General features: G+C 37.7%; 2 protein-coding genes across 8 annotated transcripts in view; one reads left to right on the forward strand and one right to left on the reverse strand.

The window, feature by feature from the left end:
* Positions 1-15198, forward strand: part of SHOC1 (shortage in chiasmata 1) — a 94524-nt gene extending 79326 nt beyond the window's left edge. For 6 of the 7 annotated variants that reach the window (XM_085567226.1, XM_085567227.1, XM_085567228.1 and 3 more), the window contains 11 exons: positions 956-1028; positions 1609-1793; positions 2359-2464; positions 4095-4206; positions 5144-5265; positions 6197-6290; positions 7332-7463; positions 8770-8919; positions 9971-10136; positions 10263-10820; positions 13185-15198. In XM_085567226.1, the coding sequence (XP_085423352.1) occupies positions 956-1028; positions 1609-1793; positions 2359-2464; positions 4095-4206; positions 5144-5265; positions 6197-6290; positions 7332-7463; positions 8770-8919; positions 9971-10136; positions 10263-10820; positions 13185-13285 (1799 nt within the window). In that variant the 3' untranslated portion in view covers positions 13286-15198. The remainder of the gene's footprint in view (positions 1-955; positions 1029-1608; positions 1794-2358; positions 2465-4094; positions 4207-5143; positions 5266-6196; positions 6291-7331; positions 7464-8769; positions 8920-9970; positions 10137-10262; positions 10821-13184) is intronic. The other variant, XM_085567229.1, reaches the window with a different exon arrangement.
* Positions 15199-17310: 2112 nt separating this feature from the next.
* GNG10 (G protein subunit gamma 10) lies at positions 17311-23497 on the reverse strand. Its single transcript, XM_021525019.3, has 3 exons — positions 23343-23497; positions 19888-20019; positions 17311-18188 (listed from the first exon to the last, which is right to left on the reverse strand). The coding sequence occupies exons 1-2, from the start codon at positions 23421-23423 to the stop codon at positions 19894-19896; spliced, it is 207 nt and encodes a 68-aa protein (XP_021380694.1). The 5' UTR covers positions 23424-23497; the 3' UTR covers positions 17311-18188; positions 19888-19893.
* Between the last annotated feature and the right edge of the window lie 3329 nt (positions 23498-26826).

Raw genomic sequence — 26826 nt, forward strand, 5'->3', positions numbered from 1 at the left:
GCTATACATTGCTAATTTGTTAAATATGTCAGCATAAACTGTATCAATCTATAAAGCTCAAGGCAAAAATATACTGTTTCAAATATCCCACCTTCCCACTGATACAAGTAGCACTTTCATCACTTCAGCACTTTACCTGTGAGTGATTTCAGAAATACAAGCTTGTTTGACACTGCAAATTCAGCTGGTACGTCAAAAAAAAACCAAAAACCATGTTTCAGGAAAATTATAATTTGAGCTTATAGTTATATTTAGAACAAGTCACTGACTCATTTTTATTGCTTTTTTAAAATCAGTTTTCATAAATCCTACTTGCTTGAACCTTATCAAATGTTGTGTATTATACTGTTCTTTTGCCTTTAAAAATAAAGTTAGATTTCCTGTGCTCTTAAAAGAAGAAAGCCTGTCTTTTAGAATGTTTTGAAAGGGAGGAGGCATGTTCACAGTGGTTTTACTAATAATAATATTTAATGAAAAGAGCTTTATTTGTTTTAAGAACTTAAGACTCTTTTGCAAACACAGGCCAATCCAACTACGCCTTTGAAAAGAGGCACTTGTGTAGAAACAACATTCCTTCTTAGATACATATTCCAGTTAAAATTTCAAATGTACAAAAAATGTAAAGAAATTTAACTTATAAAGGGGCAAATGTGGTTCCTTTTGTTTTAACCTTTAATTTTTCATTTTAAGGTAACAGGGTTGTGAGTTTGTGAGACATTGAACTTGTTTGCATTATTTTTCCCTTGAGTTCTGAGAAGGAAATTTCTAAATCATTACGTCCAACAGTGCAATACAGAAATTGTATAGATAGAATATGTAATACTTAAAAAAGAGAGAATATGTAATACTTAAAATTTTAATAACCTGCGTTGTTCCACATTTGCTGCTTACTGTTGTGTGTTGATTCATAGTCATAGAGGCTTATTTATTTCATCAACTGTTTAATTTTTTTAAGCAGGTTTGAAAGCTGTGGATTTGAATTCTGAGAAAAAACAAACCCCTTTAAGTTGTAAAGAGATCATAAGCAAGTAAGTTAAATTCTTGATTCATGAGAACAAATTCTATAGTCGAGACTAAGGTCAGTGAAATTTCAATTACTTTAGATCTTTTCCATGAGTCTTTCTGGAGTAAAGTTTTCATAATAGTATTAGTTTTATAGCTGTAGTATTTGCCTACAGCTTCATTTTTAGATTTGAGAATTTTGTCCACTGTAGAAAATGCTTAGTGAGGCCTAGAGGAACTTTAGGGAAAAAGCAATTGCATATTCTTTATGCGTTGTTTTGCCTGTTTAGAAAAAGAGAAATATGTAGAGAAACATGATTTTTGCTTGTTATAGAAAACAATGGTGGAAGGGCATAACATAAGAAATTAGAAATTATGACATTTCTGAAATACATTAGATTTTAGGCAGATAATTGTAGGAGGTAGAGTACAGCTTTTGATTTTTAAATTCATTTTTAAAGGAGTTGGAACCTTAGCCAGGAAGGGCAAATATATTTTTGTAAACAGACTTTAAGCAGTTAGAATTCAACAAAGTAAAATTGAGTTTATTTTGTTCTAAGCATATTTCTACCTGCACTTACTTTTATTTTGTTGGGTTTTTTTAAGTCTTAGTAGATATTCCTGCATTATTGTACATAATCAGCAAATTGGAGCTGACTTCCCTTGGATGCACTTCTCACTAGTAATGGAATACAATTATTCTGAAAATTCTGGCTGGAAAAATCTGTGTGAAAATCTGAATGTCACTTACATGACTTTTAAAACCACTCTCCCTGAGACAATGCAAATGGGTAAGTGTTCTCCTGAATTGTGATAAACAGTTAGACTGACATATGAAAAGAAAACATTTTCTGTTCCATAAAATGCTACATTCATATGCGTGTGGAAGAGAATGAGTAATACATTATGAGAGCTAAAGCTCAACAAAGAGAGCTGGGTTATCTATGCCACAAGAAGGTGTTTTTATTTAAGTGTAAGCCTAGTTTTGGCCAGGATGTTGGAGTACATGTGGGTTTATAAGAACTTGTGCCAAGTTCATAAGTTGTTTACAGCTTCTGCAAGCTGTATCCACCCTTCCTCGTTCTAAAGGAATGCTGTAAATATAAAAAAATCTGAAATAAAGCATACTTTCAAAAAGATTCAATGGCATTTACTTTTGGAGGAAAAAAGTATAGAGTGGAAGCATTTTATTGGAGATAAATAAAAGCTGAATTTTTGAATTTTAAAAAATATATCAACTACATTAATATTTATATCTGTTTTATATATTTATATTAATATATCAAATAGATATATTTTTATATCTATAGTTTTTTGTTTATTAAACTATTATCTTACATATACAAAATGTTGCAGGGAATCATGGTTGTTCCTTTCTTCTGGAAGTACAGATTCCATATGTATTTCTGACAACTGAAGGTCTTCTTAATATGCCAGATGTTCTTCAACTTTTTGAATCCAGGTGAGTGAAAAGAACCTATTTAATAATGTGGGCTATTTATTTTCAGATTTTCAGGACATGTATGTTATTCTATTCTATCATGTATTGGCTGTCTACTTGGCTGTCACATACATTTCTGCAATTACACTTATTAGCCTTTTAAGAGACAAGAGTATGTTTTTTTCTGTTTTTTCACTTAGTACTAGAGATTCACACACACGCCACCCAGAATGGAATTGGCCAATTTTTAAAATTGTAGCAGGTATTTTTAAATCAGAAAAACTTTTTTAATTTTCTACTTTTCTCTGAAAATCATGATGTTAACAAACTTTTCTTTTCTTTAGTGCTTCTCGGTCCTTGGAAGACTTTGTATTTAATTCTTCATAAAAATTGCTTTGGGGTTTTGTTATTGTTGTTTTGATCTACTGAAGCTATGCTAAATACTCAAACTGAACAGCAGCAAAACATCTTATTTTCTGGTGCATCACAGTGCTTAGGAGAGGCTAAGTTTAAAACAAAAGCTAATTTATTAATAAAATTCAGATCCACTATTCATTTTATTTTTCATACTCTGTAAACTGTATGAAAACTGCTAGGGTTGTAAATCATTGTGCTTCTTTATTATTTCTTTGACATAATTTTCTTGAATTTTGCTCTTACAGTAATAAATAGTTGGTAAAGCTACCTTATCTCATGAGGGGTAAGGAAAAAAAAAGAAAAGGAAGAATGAAAGAAACAAAGAAACAACAAAGCAAAGAAATGGGGACCAGAGCAGCAATACCTCTCAAACATAGTGACAGAGATACAGATAGTTGATTTCACTATGTTGCATGACAGACATGCCAGTTTTAGTATTATATCCTTGAGTCAGCTGTGGAGCCATTTTTGGTCTGTGTCTAATTAGAGTTCAGTAGGATAAAAAAATATCTATGTCTTTGACATTTAAAATTTGAACACAAAATCTAATATGCTTTTAAACTTGGACTTGTTCAAGTTTTCTGTTCAGCCTGTCCATAAGCCAAGTAGCTGGGAACAATGTTTTGTTACTTTTTCACTAGCTCCTTTTAGCACTGATGAGAGAGTTAAATAGTGAGCAAAGAGCTGTACAATTTCAGAAAAGGTAAGAGTTTACTTTTTTTAAATGTCTGAACACACTGTCCATACAAGTTTCTAGAGTTACTGCTGGCAGATTCAGGTTTGAGTGTCTTGTGTTTCCTAGTAAAACACAACAGCAGCCTGTGCTGCTGGCAGTTCTAAGTCACTAAAAAGTTTTAGGATCATACATTAATGGCAATCAGTCAATTTGTTTTGCCTTGTGCTGCACAATCATGAAAGGAAGAAAAAAAATGCAGTATAAAAAGTTAGAAAACGTTTCTAAGTAACTGTATTAGTTTCTATATTACCTTTATATTTTTCTGTAAACTCAAAGTCTGGATGTCAAGGTCATACTCAATGCAGTTAGCAATATTTAATTTCACTTAATCACTGCTAAAGTGAATCACTGTGTCTTAAAATGAACTGAGCATTTTAGAAAGATCAAGACTGTATAAGTTAAAAACCTGTATTAAGGGGTGTATGTTACCCGTTTCCTTAAAGAAAATTGTATTATTTTACTTGTCTGAGTTTTAATGAAATAATTTTATTTTTTCAGATATGGCATTACCTTTGTTGAAAGAAACAGTGGTTACTCCTTAAGACTCTTTGGAAGTACAGATCGATATGTTGTGCTGACAATAGATGAATGTACTGCTATCTTTCTGCAGGTACAACATGAAACTACTCTATCCAAGTTCTCTTATGTGTTCAGTTACTTCTAGGCCATATTTTAAGACTTTTGACATATCTTCTCTTCCCCATAATCATTTTAATTCATCCATGGTTTCACATCACAAATCATTAATCCTAAAATTCTGTCTGTGCCAGTTTGACTAGTTTAAAATGTTCTCAGTTTCTTCACTGAAGTAACATTTGACCTGTGATTTGATTATACAGAATGTAGTTAAAGGATGCATACTTAAAAAGAGGGTTGTATAAAGAAATTTTTTTAACAACAAATTAAATGTATTTGTGGATCTATTGCGTTACCAGTGTGCATATTAAATCCTTCCATTTTAGATGGTTATCTGAATTAATCTATAGAATAATTTGTCCTACTTTTAATAAAAAATAATAGCTTAAGTAATTGCATACTACTTAAATTCTGTTATGAAACAAGACAGATTACAGGTAGAAGAATGGCTTCTGAAAGATAGATACATAATAAAATAATCAATTAGTGTTACAAGTATTACAGCATAGACATTCTTACAAGCTACTGCAATTAGTGATGCTGGACTTTATATATATAGTTAGTGTAGTTATTATATGATTTGCATAGGCCAGGTAGGAACTTCAGAAGTTTATAACAATATTTTGCATTATTTAGGTTCACAAGAAATCTTATGAACATTGATAGTGTTTCTTTTTAGAGAAAAGAAGAAGAGGTATAAAGCTTTGAATCAGCCTTTTGAAGTTCAAAGGGAATAAAAGTTGGGAATACAACCTAGTTCTCCCAACTGCCATATGTGTCCTTAATGCTTACATTATTTAGCTGTATTTATGTTTGATCTAGTTTCTGCACATTATATTGATACTAATTAAAAGCTTGGGGCAGCCATGGTATTTATTTAGTTTTTACTCTTTATTTAAATTTGATGGTAGAGTGTGGAAGAACTAAATTATGAGGACTCCTGTGACACTATAATATCAAGGCTGATGGCATTATCACTCCAATATATGTGCTGTTGGATTATTTTCTATTCCAGAGAAAGACTGAGCTTAGAGTAAGTTACTAAATTCTTTTGTTATCCTGGTATTTTTAAGACTAACTTGTCACTAAAGAAAGCTGCTTATTAAAACAAGTTGATACCCATTTGTCTTTGAACTTTTCTGTAGGAATACATTTCTCTTAGAGCAATACAAATATTGTAAGCTCATATTTCTAGCTTTTGGTTTTTCACTTAGTTGCGATGTTGTCATGCTCCTACTGAAAAACTCAGTGAAATTGTAAAAATAACAGTGATCACTGGAGACCACCAAAATCTTGGAAAAGTTGTTTCTTATTTGTGAGGCTATTTTTAGTCTTCCACAAATGATAAAGGAATGGTTGTTATAAAATAACGGAGTTTGAGGCAGGCAATATTAACAGAAATTTCACAACTCCAAAGATATGAAATACTGGAATTATTCTTACATCTGTTTGAAGTAAAGTAACCTTACAAATGCATGGTTATGAATTACTGTGTTAATACCACTGTGTATTATTTGCAACAGGGAAACATTCTTTAAGTGTTCTTCCAGTGCATCACTAGTTCTTCTTTTGCTATGGAAGCACATCTTCTGTTGACATAGTTCATAAACATTAATTTATTACCTCTTCTGAGAGCAAGTGGTAATTTCCTCTCTGTTTTTCTTCCAGACCTTTTTAAAGGTCTTTGATCCAGACCTTTTCAAAGGTCGTTGATCCAGACCTTTCCTTCAGACCACACTTGCTTGTCTGTAGACTGACTCCATTTTCTTTCCTTACAGTCAATCCTTCAGCAGTCAATCCCTTAATGTATTATAGTTCTCTTTGCACAGATATTAATGCTCAAACTGTACCAGTATTCTAAATTCCAGGAAATGGAACAGATATTTATGAAGACATGGAACAAATGGTTTGAGATATTACATGTGCATAGTAAATATTAATGATCCAGTGAAAATGTTTTACAGGTACAGTCTCAAGGGAAATACTCTGCTTAACCTTGTCTTAATTTATGCCACTCTAATTGAACTTACACAGAAGTCAGAAGACTTCGATGTGAAGGTAATTCTTTCTGTATTAATCTTCATTATATGATATTTCTAAAAAGCTTGGTCAAGTATACCTTCTACATCAAAAACATAAAATAGCTCAAAATTACTAAAATAAGAGAGGATCTTAATTCAGTGCTGCTAAAGTCAGTGAAAATTGTGAAAGTCATTGTGTTGACTGCAATACAAGTTGAATCAGATTCAAATTTCAGTTGAAGTCTTTTTATAACTAGAAGTCAAAAAATGGGATCGTACCTTTAACAAATTATTGGAATACATATTAATCTTGCTGTGTCTTAATTTGAAGTGTCAGATCAAGATTATGTTGCTGATGTGACAAAAGAAAAAAAGAAATAATCTGCTGTCAGCTAGTTTGTATTTTTAATGAGACAAAATAACTTCCTTCTATAAAAATCAGGAAATCTAGAATCTAGAAAATCTGTTTTAGTATCTATAATAATCAGCATTAAAAAATAGGACAGAAGTTTCATTCAGTTTACTAAACTGTTGGTAACTTACATTTTTAACTAATTGACATCTTTTTAGACATTTTTTTCACATATTTGCAGCCAATGTTGAGTGCAGATCTTTATGAAGTCATCATTATTTGCATATTAAAATTTGTATAAAATTTACCTAATTAAATGAAAGTTATGAGGATGAAGAGAAGACAGAGCTTTTTTCATTTCATGTACTCACCACTGTAGTTTGTATAGAAATTACAGCTTCAGAGTGTTACACATCTTCTTAAGCTGTAATAGGCATCTCACAATTGCCTGTTTTATTAATAACTCATACCCAGAAACTTGATCACATATAAAAGACCTATAGGATAAATCAATTAATTTCACCTACACAGGATTTACATAAATAAGGAGTGTGATTTGCAGCCTGGACAGAGGTTGGAGTTCTTTGGCATGATAAGCATGGATCAGGTTTAGCAGTATCGACTCTTGTGTTCGGGGTGACCTTTAGTTTTCACCTCAATGTCTGTAGCAAATTAAGACACTCCTTAGAGTAAATTTTAACCAAGAATATTATGTATCACTTTTAGGTAGTTCTTACACCAGGGATTGAAGAGACAGCGCTGGTAATTCGTCAGATTGCTGACAACATTTTGATGGCCTCTAATATCAGTCCTCATGAGTGGCTGGACAAATCCTGGCTTTCTGTCTTGCCATCTGAGGTTTGCTTCTCTTCCCGTGAATTTACAGTTTTCTTCCTGTTTCTAAGATTTATACAATTTTAGGCTTTTTTGTTGTAGTTCTCTTAAAATATATTATTAAAATAAGCATTATTATATATGTGTATGTATATGTATATGCAGATATATATACAAGCACATTTCTAGTGTATATGCAAAGACATGTATATATATACATATATATAGTATTTTCATCATTTTTGTCAGCACAATTAGGTGCAACTTGGACTTACCCTGTGCTTTCACAACTAACCTGTAAGGAGATTAATCCACTACATCTGCTTGCCAATTTGTGCTGTTCTACAGTTCTAGGCACTAGGTTTAAAAAACTACCCAAATTGTAGAAGAAAAACATACAGTGGCTCACTTGGGCAGGAAGCCAAATTCAGCAGTGTTGATGCCTTACTTAGGTAAATGGCATTTCTTGCCAGCTTGCTTTAGTAATAGATGGTAAAAACTTGCTTAACTCATGCAGTTACTTGCTTAACTCATATTCCAGTAAATGCTGGAATCAATCACCATCAAATATATGATATACTTTAACTTGTATAGTAAGGTTCTCAAATGAAACATACGGATTTGTTCACTTTATGTGACAGCTTTGAAACTCTTGTAAAGCTGAGATTGTTTTTGGCTTTTGTAAAATTCAGAGGCATTATAGAGCAGGTATTGGCATGGCCTTTCAAGAGGTGAGTACTGGATTATAGGTTTTCCAATTTAGAGATTAAGTATACTAGTAAAAAATGGAGAGGAGCCATTTTTCAGTGTTTTATGAAAGTCAGGAACACAAAGCTGACACTGATTAACAAGCTACTCTCAACTTGCTGCCCTGTTTGTGATATTCATCCTCCCCCTGACAACTCCTGCTTTTTCCACCTGTTTCATTGCCGTTAGCAAATGCAGCTTTTGCAAAACAGAACCAGTTTTGTCAGTTTATGTTGATCTAGGTAATCCACTTTAAAATGGAGAAATAATAATAAATCTGGTCATGCATTTTAAAATCAAGTTTAAGTTATACACTGATTTTAACCTTTAGAAAATAAACATCTTTAGACTTGTTTTTTGTCAAATGGTTATGCAGAACTTACTCTTTATCAGAAATGGTACTATGTTGCAACTGTAGTAAAAAAACTTTGTTTTTATTGGACTATAAAAGTGCACTGTTTGAAAGCTTTCTTTGTATGATATATTGTAGGACTTAATCAATAAGATGTGACTTTGTAGAACAGGAAAAAAAGGATAAAAAGTTTGTCAGATTTCAGTCTAACAAAATAATTTCTATTTTCAGCCAGAGAAATGCCTGCTTACTTTTCCATGTATCAATCCTTTGGTTGCTCAGTTTATGTTAAAGAAGGGATCTTCACTGAACAGGTTATTTCTTGCAAGCTTTGATCAACTTCAGGAACTTCTGCCACAGGTTCCAAAAAAAGTTTTAAAGGTTGGCCAATATTATTTTATGTATTATATTAATATTTTTTTCTCTGTTGTAATATGTGGTTGTTTTGTTGAGCATTTTTTAATCTGATACTACATGTGCATTTGCTGGTGTCATTTAAAAATTAATTACAGGTTTTAGAATATCACTCATATCCCAAAAGTTGAGCCTGCTGATTCTCAGCAGATTTTGTCAAGTCTGGGAGAAGATAATGACAGCATTTCCTTAACTGGAAAAATACTCATTAGATAGCTTCCTCCTCGAGCTTCACAATATTAAATATTGTATCCACATGCAAGGTTTTGTGTATTTCTAACATAAAAATGTTTTCCAATTAAGTATTTCCAGGACTTCAGTCCCTCCCTTCCTTCCTTCCTGCCTCCCTCTCTCCATATAATAAATGCACCACTTAGCATTCGTAGCACTTAGTGTTTTACAGAGCCCTAGAGATGAAGAATTGTGTGCTCGTACTGTTCCTACTGTTGGGTCAAATCAGGAAAATTATAGACTGAATATAGGCATCTAATTCAATAAAAAATGCACCTATTTTATCATTCAAGGAAATGGCTGAGGACACCATTCATTTAAAATGAAGCATTCCATTAAGATGAAGGAACAAGTGAACAGCTATCCAGGCACTGAATGTGAAATTGTGCACAATATTGTTTTAACTGTGTATGTGCAAAGCCATCTTTATTGACAGAAGAAGCTTAGTTAAATTCCTCTGTGATGCATGATCTGTGCCAATCCATTGCAGAACTGCTTCCTACAGTCTTGGAGTAATGAAGGAGAATAAATTGTATTACTAAGATATTGCTTCTCCTGTGTATTAAGACCGAGACTATTACTTAATCTGTTTGTAGATGTAAGACAGGTACATTGTGTGCTCTACACGCCTCTCCAGCTTTGGTAAGTCTTTTTTTTGGTTCCAGTAAACAAAAATTTATACATCTTAGAATCTTAGCAACTGATTTAACTTTTTGTACTTGGCAGTGTAGACCAAGTAATGATGTACCATCACCATTCCTGACAAATACTTTTTTCATCATTTCAGCATTTCAGTGACATATCTTCATACAGCCTAAATACTGCTGCTCTAGAAAAAACAGTGAAAGGTGCATCACACCCAGAAAACCAGAATAACTTCAACACATTGTATCCTGATAATAAACAACATTGTCAGATTTTAGAGCTGCTTGATAAGGTGCAAAACAGCACAGGTAATACCTTGAATTTCTAGGAAAATGTGTCTCCTTTGAAACCAAGTGAAAAATCTGAATGTATTAGAATCTTTATCTTCTAATCATCCTAAGGTCAGTTATTCTTTCAATTTTTTTCTCTACCAGGAACATCTCATATGAATTCTGAAGCCCTAATTCCTCCACTGAATCATCGTAAGGGGTTTTTAAAGTCTGATCTTCCAAGTTGTATGCAAAAGAACGCATGCTCATCAGAAGTAGTTACAAGGAGAAAGGTGGATTTCTTTGCTGTATCAAAGGACTATGAAGATTTTGCTCATCTAGAAGTTAAAAATTCTCTCCATGTTCAAAGACAGCCTTTCAGAATGCATGATAGCTCTGATCATTCTTCCAAAGACTCTGAAAAGGAGGATTTCTTTGCAACTTTCAGTGACTGTGAACCTCAAGAGAGCTCTAAGAGTTTTCTAGATGAATTTAGAGACACAACATTTAAAAGCCCAGAAATTCAGATTGACCAGCCCCTGTGGAATGATTCTTCATCCACAGGCCCACGTAATTCATTTACTCATGATGGTTTTCTCTCTAATTTCTTTAATGATACGGATGAGCTTCAAAATCTGAATTTCAACCAAATAGGTGAAACATCTAAAGGAAAGAGAAAACAAAGGCCTCCATTCTTACAGACAAAACAAAAAATTAAAACAGGTAGGTCCAAAGTAAGATGACAATTTTGCTGAAGTTCCTTTTGTTATTTAACTTCAAAGCTGTAAGGAGTATCTGTAAGGCTGTATTTTATATTTTATTTAAATAGCTGTTAAATGAAATTAAACCCAACAATTGCATGCTCCCTTTGCTAAAACTTAACTTGCATATGTATCTCTTCTGTGATAAAAGGTTCCTGATAAGTTGTTTTGAGCATAAAGTTGTCTTGGGGTATTTAAAGAAAAAAAAAAAGGCAAAACCAAATGAACTACAATTGTGTCACTGCCATTATTTTTCTATGGTAAATATTGAAAAGTGTAGTTCTTGAATAGTATAAGATTCACCTTCTTTTCTCTCTGACAGTGCCAAAAATATACATCATTAACATGTCAGAATTAATTTTAAAGTTATGGGGAATATTATTTTGTAAACATAGATTTAGACAAAAGATTTTATTTTCTCCATAGGACAAAAAGGTGATTCAGCAAGGCCTGAGGTGAATTTCAGATTCTACTAATGGCTGTGTTTTTCTGTTGGCACTAATGGAGTAAAAATGGCGCACTGAAAATCTTTTGTTTCATAAACTTCTTTATCATTAGAATATTTTTAGCTAGTATCTCCAGGGGTAAACTCTCCATTTGAAATCATTTCAAAGCTTATATTTTCAAAGAGATGATATGATATGTATTTCAAAACTTTACCCTGAAAGTGTGTTCAGTCCTTATACAAATTATTAGGCTTCTCTTTTTGTGTACTTTTCTCATCCTGGTTTACTCCATCAAATATAGTAAGCTTGAAACCTTTATTAATAAGTCATAATATGTATCCATGGAGTCTTGCAACTAAGACAGTCCCTGTCAGACTACGTATTGCTGGATCATTTATTGTAGTATTTTTTTTTAATTCTTCTATTTCCCTGCAAGTAAGATGCTACATTTCTTTTTAAAAATCCAAGTTTAAGTTTGTTTAAAAAAAGTGCCTAACACTAGTACAGATGACTTGATTTATGATTTCTCTGTTACTGGCTGTCATTAAATCTCTTGGTGGTACAAGATCAGCACAGCATTAAAATGCTTTCACTAATCAGATCAGACTCATTTATGAAAACCTAAGTAACTAACTTAAATCACTCTTTCATTGACTGCTTAGGGTAATTATGAAGGTGAAGAGAGAAAAAGTTAATTTTATATAGTAAAGTTCTTTTAATTTTCAGCCTGTGTAAATTTAAATGTTCATACAGAAACTCTGAACAGACCTTTTGCTTCTCTGGAATTAAAATTGAGAGCTGCAGTATTGCTGAGTAGGTAACAAATATTCCAGTAACCTGTAACTGGCACTGATAGCATAAAATTCTACAATATATTTCAGTAGAGATCAGGGCACCTGGTACCACATTTTACAGTGTTCTGAAAATACATCTCCAACTGATAAGCTTTCTGTATTATTCTTGCCCAGTAGGACAAAAGTATACTTGAATGTCAATCAAATCAAAACATGGAAAAGTGATTTTTGGTTTAGATTTTGGAAAAACAGACTTATTCTACTTTATAGTTCACACTAACCAGGGGAAAAATAAGTATACTAAATAGCTTTGCATGCTAATGCAAACCCAACCACCCCAAAAAAAATTTAAAAGTCAATCAAACAAAAAGACCCCAACCAAACAGTCAAAAAAACCTGTAACTTCACCTTAATAAAATAAAAGCCTCTGAGAGCAAAAGTTTAAGAAAGATGTAGAGAGCCAAGTTAGAAGGACACACTGGGAACAAACCCCAAGGATTTCTTCAGGTGTCAGATAAAGCTCTCATTAAACCACAGATAATTCATGACACCAGGCCAAACCAGTATTTCCACTGGACCAGATCAAATCCTTAGGTCAGTTTTAACGTTTTCTGACAATACTTTTTGTAAAGGCTAAATATAATTTCCTTACAGTAACTTGTTTTGAATAAGCAACTTCTCAGATACATTATTGTAAAACCATTTGAATCTTAAGAATGTAAGTAGCTTTTTAAAACATCTTAGAAACATGACTATATCTAGTTAAAAATAACTAAATTTCAACAATTATAGAATAATTCTAATTGTAGCATTAATGAAATAGAAATAAACATTAAATATTTTTTTAAATATAAGGTCACATATTCCCATTGCAGGGCAATATGCATAAAACAGGCCAGTAGCAGTAAGAAGTAGCAAATATTAATCATAAATGTTTTATTTTATGACAGCTGTTGCTTTTATTAGTGGGTACAAATCAGTTAAAGCCAAAGTCTGCTACTGCTTCTGAGAAGCACACAGTTAAGTCTGGATACATGTTGTATTTATAGTTTATAATGATTTTTCTTTTTTCCACTACTTTTTCAGATTCAGGATTTCCAGAAGTACAGGAGTTCAAAAAAAGAAGACTGATATATGAAAGAATCCCTGGAAGAAGAGATGGACAAACACGTCTTAAATTCTTTTGAACAGAATGAGGATTTGCATATTACAAACATTTTTCTTTTTTCATTCTTGAACTCTTTTAAGGGAAATTAATAAATTATTGTTGTTAGTTTTTAGAAAGTAATTAGGATTTGGAAATTCTTACTAGCTCAGGATTCTTCTGTATATTTTTGAAATGTTGCTAAACAAACTAGTTTCTTGAAGCTAGGTAATTACGGCTTCTCTGTTGTCATGGGTGATATACAGGTACTTTATCACTCTTTATATTAAAAAAAAAAAAAAGAATGGAAAAAGAAACAGATGCCGAGGCTCACCCTGGGTTTTCAAAGCACCTCTGTTTGCTCCCTGAGCCTGCTGTTTTTCCAATGTAAAGATGGGCTAGATCTGTCAGAATCTCAAGGCTTCTCAAAGTCTTAGAGAGTTCTTACAGTTACAGCTGTGATTTTTTTGTAACTGTCCCTTGAGCTCCATTCCACTTCTCTTCTTCTGACAGCTCCTTCAGGAATAATAGGTTCCTGAGCTCCTTCTAATCATAATCAGTCTAGGAAAAAGCTCTTTGTTTTATGGACAACATGCTAAGACTGTGTTGAAATTTAGCATTCTCAAAGATTGATTCAGGGGACTAAGCTGTGACCCTCACCATTTGCAAAACCTGCTGGAGGCCATTTGTTGGCATCCGTATTTTTCACCCTTCTGCAGGGCATTGGCAAGTTGGGGGATGAAAGTTATCTGGGAGGTAGATCCAGATATTATAGGGTACATCTTGAAGGGGTGAAAGATTGAATTAAAAAAAAAAAAATCTATCTCACTTGTAATCTAAAGAACAGGATCAAATAGTACCCAAACCCTCAATTTCCATCAAAAGATCTGGCAACAAAACTGAAAATATGTGGGAGCAATGGTAGACAGTAACTCCATGCTGCCACAGGAATGCATAAACAGTTTGCATCAGCATGCCAGCCAGCTCCAGAATGTCTTTCTCTGTTCAGTGGCTTTCAGTTGAGATGATTCAGATTTCAAACTCACTAATCTTCTTAAGTTTGATGCAGTAACAGAAGGGTGGGAGGACAGGGAAGTAATAAAAGGAAAACTACCAAGTTTAAGGTTTATGCTTGCACTTAAATACTTACTTGATATAAAGCCCTCATTAAGCACATAGTCACTACTTGAGTAAATGAAACCAGCACTTAGGGAATAAAGATTTGGTCTCTCTGAGAAAACAGAGCTGGTTTTTTTCTGAATTCTTAAAAGCTATGACTGTTCAAACTGAAATTTTTGTTCACAGTAATATCCCTGAATTATTTGTACACTGATTGTTTGCAAGATTTGAGAAAATACCTTTCAAAGTGGTAACATAAAAAGATTTCTAGTAAAATTGCAACAAGCCACTGTTTCCTAGAACAAGAGAAAGACTGCAGTAGAAGTTGCAATTTTCTTACTATCCATGGCCTATTTTTGTGGTCACCAGACCTAACCATTTTACTTCTTTTGCATTATGGGTTATTTTTTGTACCTCCCAAAAAAACAGGAATCTGTAAAGTACAGCTCTACAAAGTCTCAGTCACAAGTGACCACAGTTTGAGAAAACTATAGCTACCAGTGCCAAACTATGTGTTTATGTTCTCCTCTTCCACAGGCAAAGGCTAACTAACACCAGAACTTCCCCATGAACAGTTGTGAAAGCATAGCATAGATAATCTATAGATAACTTTGAAAACAAAGGCATGTTATGTACATTAAACAAAAAATTCAAGTGCTAAGTTTCCATTACGTAGAAAAAATGTCAGTGTACAGTTAAATTACTGGTAATGTAGTGGAAAATAAGGGAAAGGGCTTGCAATGACTGTTGGTTTTTACTGTATGTGTTTATGACAAGTATCAGTCTCTCATAGATATGGACACATTGATAAATTTATAAAATACTGCATTCTTCCCCCTCCTTTTGTCTGTTTAATGTGGAGTAAAATTACTGCTGAACTACAATGATGCTCTTCCCCACTCCCCCCTCCCCTCTACCCCACCCCCACCCTGCCAAATTACCTAATTCATTAATACCTATGAATTAGGAAGCAATTAGTTCTTAGACAAAAAGGCACAGTACAAAAATCTAATCTCCAGTCTTACATAAGCAGTTAGGGACACTCCATTCCTGGAACCAGTTTATAAACATTTAAGTGACCAGGCAGGAGTCACCTGTAGGAATGACTACAGGCAGGAGTCAGCTGTAGATAGAGAAGAGCCGTGCTGATCAGCTGTGGGAGAGATGACTGAGAAAAGGGGGTTTGTGGCTCATGTGAGGCACTGAGGATACAAATGTGCATACTCACTCCATCTTCTTTACCCTAGGCGTCCTGTAGGACCTGCTGCCATCAGATGGTATTGCAGGCTTCTGTGCACCAGATAGCTCTCTTGAATAGTCTTTGGTAGAGGAAGCTAAGATGCTGCACACAGTTGCCCACCTCACTGCAGATCACACCTGCTGGAGCAGAAGTGGCAAAATGTGATGCTTGCCCTGGTCTAACCCCTTGCTGGGTTCAGTTCAGCAGTTGTGCAAACCCAGGTACAGCTGTAAAGGACATTGCCCTGTAGACTGGGTAGGTAAGGGACATGTTCTCCTGCCTACAGAAGCAGTCAGCTGCCCCAGCTTGTTTGTCAGGTTCTTTGGTTATGCCAAGGAAAGGGGACCTGCCAAGCCGAGATGCTGAGATGCAGCCACTTCACCCGCCAGCACAAAATAACCAGTAGTGGCACACTTCACCAAACTGATTGCCAACAGGAACCAAAGAGCCTAAGTGCCAACCAATCCTGTTTGGAGCTTGTTCTGATACTTGACTTCTCCCATAGAACATCCCCTGGGAGGGTGGACATAGCATTGGCATCACTCCTCTCCCTGCTTCCACCCAGCAGCTTGGATACACACTGCCCTGAGAGCAAAGAGGTTCTGCAACCAAACTCCTCTGAAGAGGCTGGAATCCATGTCTGAGAATAAAACACCATGCTCAGAGGGACATCTGAGTGGAGTGTTCCCAATCCATCTCACAACTGCTGCACAGATCTTCCTAGTCCTTGCTGGTGCAAGGTGCTGATGTAGCCAAGTCCTGCAACATGCTTACAGTGCTACTCCAGCTGTGTTGACATGGTGCTCCAGCTGCAACAGACCAGATGGAGTTGGGCAGGGCAGCCAGGACATGGCAGTGGTTGACTGGCTGTCTAGCCGTGGTGGCTCTCTTCTGCACACTGTGATTTGGCCACTCCTTGTGCCAGCTCAGCAGCCACTTCAAAACCCAAGCTCCAAGTGACATTGCTGAGCCTGAATGTATGCAGCAGGGGTTCTGAGGAGAGAAGCAGGTGTGGAGTGTGGGGATGAGGGGAGGTTTTATCGAAAGAGGGAAAATGTGAAGGGCTTGCCTGGGAGGATGTAGGCAGCAGCTAAATGCTGGCTGTCCAAAGGCTTTTGATGTATTCACTTACCAGTATCTTTGACATTTTGGCCTCAGACCAAGCCTCTGATGGCCTCTGTGCAATAGTAACTTGGTTTTCTCTAGACTTCTGTACCTGTGTCCAGTACTAACAGAAAACTGCCATACTTAAATAGCCTACAGTGAAAGGAAGTCAGAGTGAAGAAAAGCTGTGAAGGAATAATGTTTTCTTCGGTATTTAAAGGCACAATACATACTGGCAGTATTACAGCTCTCATGTTGGTATCTTTCTGTGGGACAGCAACATGAAAATATTTGAACAAAGACTGAACTGCCTGGAGGACACTGTTGCCCCATTTCAGTTAACATACATGAACATTAAGTATTCAGACTTCAGAGTTCTTCCTTACAGCTTCAAAATGTGTGAGACTCATAACACTGTTAGTATTTACAACTGTGGTCAACAGATACGAATAGGATTTTTCTACCAATAAGATACAGTTTCTAAAAATCTAACAGCAATTATCTCTTCCCAAAAGAGCAAGGAGCTTGAGGCCTTCACTCCCACTGCAAAGTCCATGTATCCTCTTCTTTACAGTAGCTGTTCTTTGTTACAATTAGACAATGAGTTCAAAGCCAAGAGGAATAGGAATTTTATTTCCAAACTTCTAAAAGGTTAATACAATAGGAAGCACACACAATTAAAAAACTAGTAAAAAGTTGTTCTTGTAAAAGTGCTCTGTCAGAAAAGTGAAGGCAAATGACCAAGCACATTTTAGTAAATTCTGTGTATTGCAAACCGTGACAACAATGCATGCAATTATCTTTGGGTGTTTACATATTCTTAGTGTCTGTTTGGTCACATTTTAAACATGTCAAGAAAATGACAAAAAATCCACTACAGCAGTACTGTTACAAAGTAGAAGAAGGCTTACAGATTAGAAGTATTGCAAGAAATATGCTTTAGGAATCAGTCCTCTGCTACAGCAGTTACTAAAATATGTCATTTATGCACTGAAATGCACTTGAAAAAAAACTAAAGTTGGTTCCAGGTTTTGCTAATGGAAGCAAAATGTCCCCTGAGGACATTACTTCAGTTCTAACAGCATTTAGCTTTACACTATTCACTTTTAGGTTGTTTTATTTTGAAAAAAGATCCCCATTAGTACTTTTTGCTATTATTGTGGTGTTACAGTTTATCAAGGTCAGAGGAAGTCATTTTATTAAAACTTCACATATTTTTCATTTCTAAAATGTAAACTTCTCAAGTAATATTTGTATAGTTAGCATAGTGTAGTAAAAGTGGTGATGATTACAAAAAGAGTAAGAGTTAAATTTAAAAACTTCAAGAACATTACTAAAATATAGTGGAATACAGATCCACAAGAACACACAGACAGATATCTAGGGTGCTGTTTTAGCCACATAAAAGACAGAGACTTTTCTTGTGAAGGAAAGGCAGCTGTTATTCATGTGATGCTTGAAGGCAATCCTCCAACGACCTCCCCTACAAGAAGAAAAAAAAAGGCTTATTAAATGCCATCTTCTTAGGCTGATAGATGTAATTTCTCTTATACATTACAACAGAAAACCTCCTTTGCACTGAGAAAACCCAAAAAATGACCTTCCCTTGCTGGATGTTGATATCCTCACAGTATCATAAAAATTTTAAATGGCTTTTTTCTTTGCTCTGAATTTCCTATGATTCTAAGGTAACACAAAAATTATAATCTAAGTATTTGATCTAACAGCAAAAAGTACCAAATGACATCTTGGGCTCAGTTATGCATTTTTAAAGTATCGTAAATTAATCATCAAATTTTTCTGAGAAAATATTTTGTAATGTATCTGTGTGATGTGATTACCTCAGAATATGTACACACATACACACATAGACCCCGAAAAAACCAAAAAGTAGAAAGGCTGCTTAAACAACAGAAGAACATATGCAATGGTCATTAAAAGTTTTATCTTATTTGCATGAAGAATGCAAATTAATTGGGTAGCACCCAAATTAAGAAATCTTGCTTTTGCTTCACCCTCTCTAAATTTTTCCAGAAGATTATCTCATGTTCAGTTGTTCCCTTTCTTTAGGTTCAGTCCTGTTTTGCTAAACCTATGTAGCAACAATCGAAGCCATGCAATTGATGAGGCAAAAGCTCAGGTGCAAGTTGGCAGCAGCAAGGGGAAGATTTTACGAGTACTTCATGTTCTAGCTTAAACACTGCCCTTAGAGAAGACATAGATTTTTTCTTTAATAGCACTCTCATCAAAAGAACAGACTTCAATGTTTCTTCCTCTCTCTGTAGATTTTTCAGCTCTTTAGCAGGAACTATTTTATTTTTTTCTTTTTTAGTTTTTTGTGTGTCATGCAAAAGAAGTAGACTTTCCAAGTTATGGTGTGGTTCTGCCCAAGACTACTATCATGCATGGCCTTTCTTTCTCCTGCTGCAATCACTGATAACCTTTGTGACAAATGGGAGAGGTCAGACACTGGGAATCATGAAACTGGATCGCAACGGTTTGCAAATGTTGGACAGCCACCCACCCACCTACTCTACAGGTGTTACAGGGGTACAGGCAGAGTTCAGGGAGTAGCTCATCTTTTAGATCTGTGCTGTAAAAGGTTACAAAGGATGTGGCTACAGATTGCCTCAGCTCCTCTCTGCTTCCACTGCTTTTGGTGCTGTACCGAACAGTAAGAACAGGAAAAGCCTAAGGACAGACACAGCAAAATGAACTGCAATATGACATTAAAGACCTAAATGTATTTTAACATGATTCTTAAACTGTGAGCTAGTAATCAGAACATATAAAATTGCCACAACTTTGTCTTACTTCTCCAAGCTGGGTATGTGACTCTCTACTGTCCAGCTATGTCAAACATAGCTGTGTGTCTTAGACAATGTTAATTACTTTGGATGCTGCTAATTATCTTACTGCTGCACAAACACAGAAACACAACTATCCCAATATAAAACCAACTCATAAAGAAAACACCTCTAGAAAGAGCTGTAGAAAAGAGACATGCTTCAACTGCCACACCTGAAAACACTCCAGAAAATCATTCGCAGAGCCAGCAGAGAAATGATGAACCCTCAAGCAAGAACTCAACACTTAAAACAAGTATCACCATGTGTCTTTGTCTCTCCAACGGCTTGAGTTTCAAATTAGAGTGGTTGTCATGGCATCTGTGACTGTATTACCTGATTTCAGAGCAGAGCACAGGATCGGGGCTCACGGAAGGGATTGCTCCCTGTGGGAACCCCAACAAGCAAGGCATCTTTGCAAGCATTTTGCATACAGTACTGCTGGAGTTCTGCAGCTGCCTGAGAGACCTGAAAAGGAAAAAAAAATCCAGAGAAGAAACTAATTCATTCACAAGCATCTATTAAGCATTTCCTCTTGAAGAGCTATTGTCAAACAGAGCTGGAGTGCAGCCAAGTCACCTCTCAGATTCTAGAACATCAAGTAAGTCAGCACAGAAGCAGCATTACAAAGCTCTGATGAAGCAAATAGGAAATACTATGCCAGTGATAAGCCAGGAGAGCGTAGAGGACTGAGGTGCCAGTGTGATGCAATTTCTTCCCATTAAAATGCATAGAGCTATGATGATTTTATAATGTACTGTGGTGTTGGGAGGTTTATATTTGAGCTCTTATATCCTCTGATAGTTTATCAAAATTATTTTCATTCTGAAGTTCTAAACAACACAGAGCATTACAAGGAGTGAAAGCAAAAAGATGTGGATGAAAAGCTTTTGAAGTCCAAATGGTCATTTTCCCGAGCAGTGAAGTCAGAACTTCAAATCCACACTCTGGCCCTATAAAAGGAGAGTCCGGAGCTGCAGAACAAGTCCAAGATCCCAAAGGCAAAATGTCATCAGCATTTAACTCCCCTGCTCTCTCTCTCTCCTTGTGGATGGCAAGTCAGTCATGTGCCTACATTTTTGAAGGAAAATGTAGAGGAATTTCCAGTTTCCCAGACACATATTAAGAACAGCTGCAGGGAACTGTCAAAACCCATGCTGTCTGATATATATTTTATAAAAGGAAGTACTAAATATATTGATGGAACTGTAAGTTTCCCTCTGACCTCACCTCTGCCTTTGTTACAGGTCTCCTGAAATACTGATTTTTCTTCCTACACAACTCTGCAGTGTTGCCAAAACAATAACCAGAAGGACCATCCATACTTCCCAGCCTCCTGTCTGCAGGAACCACTCCAGAGCCCCAGTGGAATTTTGGTTCTGGACCATCCCATCTAACAACATCTGGAGACACAGGGGAAATCTGGCTTAGTACACACTTTTGTTTGCTACTTTGCTGCTCTCCTCTTCACTGTCTTCCAATTCTTCTCCAGGCTCTCCTCCAGGACGCTCATCCTAGTAACTGCCTGAATTTAGCCAGCAGTTGATGGCACTTCAGAGAGCTGTTACGAGAAGATTTTTTTTCCTCAGCCTCCCAGGTTCTCTTGAGCACAGTACAGGGAGAAGCATCTGCAGCAAGGACTCCTGCTAAGTCAGCAGTCTTTGTCACTCCTTCCTTACCTGAGGAGAAGCCCTTTCTAGAGGCTGCAGAGCTCTCCTGCCCTGCCCAGCCCCTTGGATCCCCTGCAGCATTAGCACGCTTGCCTCAACCACAGCACCTACCCCTTGTGGTGCCTGACTGTGCACCAGTGGCTATCAGGCAGAGATCCCACTAGCCAACACTTTGTCAGGCCAAGGCTACATGGAGCTTTGTCCTTTGTGAGTTAGCGGTGCCTACAGCATCTCCTTGCAGTTTGCTGCCAAACCCTTCAACACAGACTGATCTATGTATATCCTGGTATATCCTCAAAAGATATAAACCAGAACTGCCTACTCTTAGTCCCACCTATGCCCCGTAACATTCTTCTTTTCCCACAGAAAATTTCTGCAGTATTTCATCACATGACAAACACACTCCCTTCAGCAGCCTCCGCATGCAAGATGTGTATGGGTACTTCTTCCTACTCAGTTTCCTCTTTCTGAAAATATTGTTCCTGTCTGCTTTTTTAGCCAGCAGGGTAAACAAAATCACCATTGGAACTTGGCAGTATGGAATGTATTTTTAAAAATCCTTTCATAACCAGCTTCCGTCTGGAAACACATTGTCTATTCAAAGTAGCTGAAACAACATTTTCTCCCATCTCAGTGCTTGCTAAAATGGAACCAAGTAGTTTTTATCAGCTGAATATGTTTCACATTATGTTTGTACTGTATGTATAGAAACCCAGATGACACAATTTATGTGACATGTTTTTAATCATGTGTCATTTCAAAGCCATGAACAGGCTCCTAGAACAGCAGACCTGGAAAGAGACTGCTGTGCACATTGCTGCAAGAAAGATGAGTCTGAGGTCCATCAGGGGACAAACCTCCCTGGATTATGACAGCAAACTCAAAAATACGCAGCCTTGAGAAGTCCAGCTCCAGAATGTGTTACTGACACAAAGTAACATCTGTAAAAGTATGTATTTTATACACAAAAAAATAGTGGGGAGGAGTGTATAAGTATTTTGAGTTAAGACTCAAAATGAGCAGGAACAGAGATCCAGGCACGAACAATAACCAGTGGGTAGTCATCTCAGTGTTTGACAATACTCCTCCTGCCACAAGAGTCAACAATTCTACTCTGAAACATGTTGTTTTTCACATATTCCCACACCTTACTGCGGTGATAAGCACAGTAATTTTTAATGAATCAAGCATCTGCTGATTCTGTTTTGCTACAAAAATGTAGTAACAAAACCAAATTGATTAGAATTATATCCAAAAGCCAGAGTGGCTTCACCTTGCAAAGAGCAAGTGAAATTTTCCCCAGCTTGGGTCAGGAGTACTGGGAACAAGTATTTTGAATTATTTTTAAATCAATTCCTGCAGCTCAATATGCTGGCACTGTCGTCAGACTGAGGAAGCAAGTCTTTTGTGACTGACTTTTCTGGCCAGAGAAAAATGGCGAATGCAAGCAGAGAGACCAGAAAGTGCAGGATGTAAATTAATTTGATCTCCATCACTTCACAGACTATGCTGGATTTTGTGCACGGTGACGAACCCTCCACATCTGCTGGAAACCAAGAACTGTCTCGGTCAGGTCACCAAACCTGAGGAGCTGGCAGACGATAGGACCGCCTCATCATGCTGCCTTTGTCTGGAAATGTGCAAGCAGGAGACATTCATGCATGCGTAGCAAATCGCCTGCCTTCCCCAAGAGTGCCAGCGGGTACCACCCCGCACCGCCTCCCCCCGCAGATCCTGCCAGCGCTCCGAATCGGGGGGGAACCGGGCTGGCTCCGCTGCGAGGAACTACTGCCAGTTATGTGTTTGCTGGTGCAGAACTAACGAGGAGCTGCTGTATTATTTATCACATCTCCTTCCACCAGGGAACCGCACTGTCTCCATCGCTCCCGTGCGGCCCGGGCTCGAAGCCCGCCGGGCACACGCACCCCTCACCCCCTTCCTTCCCAGGAAGGAGAGAAAGGAGAGAAAGGAGAGAAAGGAGAGAAAGGAGAGAAAGGAGAGAAAGGAGAGAAAGGAGAGAAAGGAGAGAAAGGAGAGGAGCAGCTCCTCTCTCCCGCTCCGCCGCGGCACCCCGCGCCTCACCGCGGTCCCGGGCGCCCCGCACCCCGCGCCCCGGCTCACTTTGATCCTCTCCACGGCCGCCTCCAGCTTCAGCTGCTCCACCAGCCGCTGCATGGTGCTCAGGCTGCCGCCCGACGACATAGCGAAGCCGCGGGCAAGACGGCGGGGATGGAGCGGCGCGATTCCGGCGGGCTCGGCTCCGCTCCCTCCGCCCCGGGGCGGGGCCGGGGCCGCTCCGCCCGCAGCCCCCGCGGACCGCCCCGGCCCCGGACGGACCCGCCGCTCGCTGCCGCCTGCCGGAGCCGCTCTGGGGGCCGGAAACCTGCTGGTTACAGCACGGCCGAAAGAATAAAATAAAAGGGAAGAAAAGGAAACAAAAAGTAAAGTGGGAAGCGGGGGGAAGGAGGGGCGAATTAAAAAAAGAGGGGGAAATTAGAGGAAAAACAGGGAGGAATAATGATAGGAAAAAATATGAAAAAGAGGAAAAACGGGGGAAAGGAGAGAAAAAGGAAAAAAACGGGGAAAGTAGAAAAGGAGAAAAAAGAGGGAGAGGAAGAGAGGAGAAATGGAATTCACAGAGTCATAGAACAGTTTAGATCAGAAGGGACTTTAAATATGGTCTAGTTCTAGCCCCACTATTTTGGGTAAGGATGCCACCCACCACAGCAGGTTGCCCAGAGCCCTATCAAACTTGCTCTTGAACAATGGCAAAGATGGAGTTCTAAACATGTCTTCTGCCCACAGGCATCTGTTAGGTTCTGACTGCCCAGCAGCTGCTGCCAATGTTGCTTCATCTCCTTACCCAGAGCTGTTCACCACCATTTCAGCAGTGACCTCTCACATAAATAAATCCTCTCAACTTTTGGCAGGGGTTTGCCATCTATTAGTTTGCTGGCTTGTTTAAAAGTTGTTTGAATTAAGTTTATAGCCTAAAATGGTTGCTCTGAACATAAGACAGGACAAGCAGAAGGTCAGGCCCAGCCAAATCGGTTTCTGGAAGACAAGTCCTGCCTGACCAACGAATGTCCTTCTATAGCGAGGTAACACAACTAGAGAATGAGTGAAAGGCTGGGGATGTTGTCTACCCAGATTTCAGCAAAGCCTTTGACACCATCTCCCACAGCATTCTCCTGGAGAAGCTGTCAGCTCACAGTGTTTATGAGTGAACTCTGGGTTCACTCTGCTGGGTAGGAACTGGCTGGATGGCTGGGCCCAAAAAGTTGTGGTGAATGGAATTAAATCCAGCAGCCAGCTGGTCACTAGTGATGTTCTCCAGGTGTCAGTATTTGGGCAAGCCCTGTTTAATGTCTTCATCACCTACCTGGATGAGACAATGAAGTCCACACCAAGCAAGCTCACAGATGACGCCAAGTTGGATGGGAGTATTGACCTGCAGGGCAGTAATGCTCTTCAGGGGGACCAGGACAGCCTGGATTGATGGACTGAGGCCAATTGTGTGAGGTTCCACAAGACCAAGTGTTGAGTGATGCCTTTGGGTCACAACACTCCCAGGCAGTGCTAGAGGCTGGAACACAGTGGCTGGAAAGCTGCCTGGCAGAAAAGGATGTGGGGGTGCTGATGAAGAGCACCTGAACATGGCCTAGCATGTGCTCAGGTGGCCAAGAAGGACAATGACATACTGGTCTATATCAGCAATAGTGTGGCCAGCAGGACCACAGCAGTGATTGTCCCTCTGTACTTGGCACTGGTGAGGCCACACCTCATGTCATGTGCCCAGTTCCAGGCCCCTCACAACAAGAAAAACATTGAGATGCTGGTATTGCCAAATTTTTGGAACACTGATATTTTAGGAACACAGACAAATGTTTAGGTCCTGAAAGGAGATATTTCTTTATTTTACAGAAGGTGCAATGTGCAAGTTTTCCTACAAATCAAGCACACCAAGGAGTAAAAACCAAGAGAATTTATACACAAAATTTGACATAAACACACCTATTCAGTACTTTGTTACCACCTACTTCATGCATAGTCATTTAGTTTGCACAGCCTTATGGTGTGTCACCATGCCTGCATGGGGCTTTTCTGGGATCTCCAGTGGTTGCTCTTGGTCATTTGGAGAGGTGCCCTCTATGAAGTTTCATGCAAAGTTTAGCTCAGGTCCAGCAGAACAATGGTCTTAATGGTCTTTTCCAACATTAATGATTCTATAATTCTGTAGGGACAACCAGGAATGCACATGCTTGTGCCTCAGTCAGGGCCTCAGCATGGTCATGGAAAAGACACTGAATCTTCTCCAAGATCCTAATACTTTGCAACTGTTTTCTCCATAATGATCTCGTCACTACACAGTACCAGCAATACTACAAGTAGACATTTCTCTCAAGTCAATTCAACCTACACTGGCTATGCTAGGCCTACTATTGTAACTCCCAGCAGTCTCTGAAAATTTATGCCCGGAAGATGGACATAATTTAGAACTACCATGATAGTCTAGAAATGCCTAGTATCCTCTGGTAAAGAGACGTCACTGCAGTGCTGACAGCTTTCTAAAGACACCCGAGTTTTTTATATCCTTTGTCACAAAAATGTGACTAAAGGATTTCTGCCCAGCAAATTTTTTTGCTGCATTCTATGAATTTCTGTCTGCATCTGATTATTTTCAAAGGGGTGACATGTCTAGAGAAGCTGGAACTCCAAAATGAACTCAGTAAAATGGTCATTTCCAGCAGGTTGTATGATATGTCTGACTTCTCCAGCCACTTGATATCAGGCCAGAAGTGTTACAGAGGCAAAACACCATTGCCAGTGAAAGATACAGCTCTGTCCTCTGCCAGGACTGTACCTCCATTGCATTGATTTCCACTATACCATCAGGTCATGAAATTCACCTTGATTATAAGGAAGGTAGACATCAAGGGAAAACAGATCTGTGTTTCAGCTTCATATTTGTATAACCCAGGTATTTTGCATGGAAAAGGACAGAGCAAAATGCTGCAGAAGGTCAAGAGCAGCAGAGCTATTAGCCTGTGAAACTGCACACACAGGTTTAGATCCTCCTGAATACAATTGCCTTGTACATTTCCAGATGGAACTGTCCTTTCTAATAGTCAGGATCACTGTATTTCTGCTTAGCTTCATTCTCTGTTTCTACCACAGCAACTTATTCTTCCCTCTTCTACTCTTACAGGACACTGACTGTGTTTTGGAGGATGAAGAAGCAGTACACCAAAGCTGTGGTCTCTCACTGCATCTTTGCAGTGTCCCTAAGATTACTTCATGAAAGCAAGCACAGCTTTTTGTGCATATCTTCTTTAACAATTTTTAGAATTTAATTGATAATTAGATGAAAAATGAATTAAGTTCAATGCTACTCTGAATTCAACAAAGATTAAGGAACAATCTAGCAGTTCCTCTTCAATTTTACTACTTTGTACAGAGATTCAGCATAATATTTCTATCATGCTCTTCTGGCTTCACCTGGGATAGAGTTAATTTCTTCTCAGTAGCTGTTATGGTCTTGTGTTTTGGATGAGAGTGGTGTTGATAGCATACTGATGTTTTGGTTTTTGCTAAGTCCTGTTGT

Source organism: Lonchura striata, chromosome Z, assembly GCF_050655825.1.
Source record: "Lonchura striata isolate lonStrDom1 chromosome Z, ASM5065582v1, whole genome shotgun sequence".
NCBI lineage: Eukaryota > Metazoa > Chordata > Aves > Passeriformes > Estrildidae > Lonchura > Lonchura striata.

Excerpts from the sequence above, each read along its gene's own strand:
- GNG10 (XM_021525019.3), bottom strand. The coding sequence starts at position 23,423 with ATGTCGTCGGGCGGCAGCCTGAGCACCATGCAGCGGCTGGTGGAGCAG. Across the intron at positions 20,020-23,342 it reads CGGCCGTGGAGAGGATCAAA|GTCTCTCAGGCAGCTGCAGA; the intron begins GTGAGCCGGGGC and ends TTTCCTTTTCAG.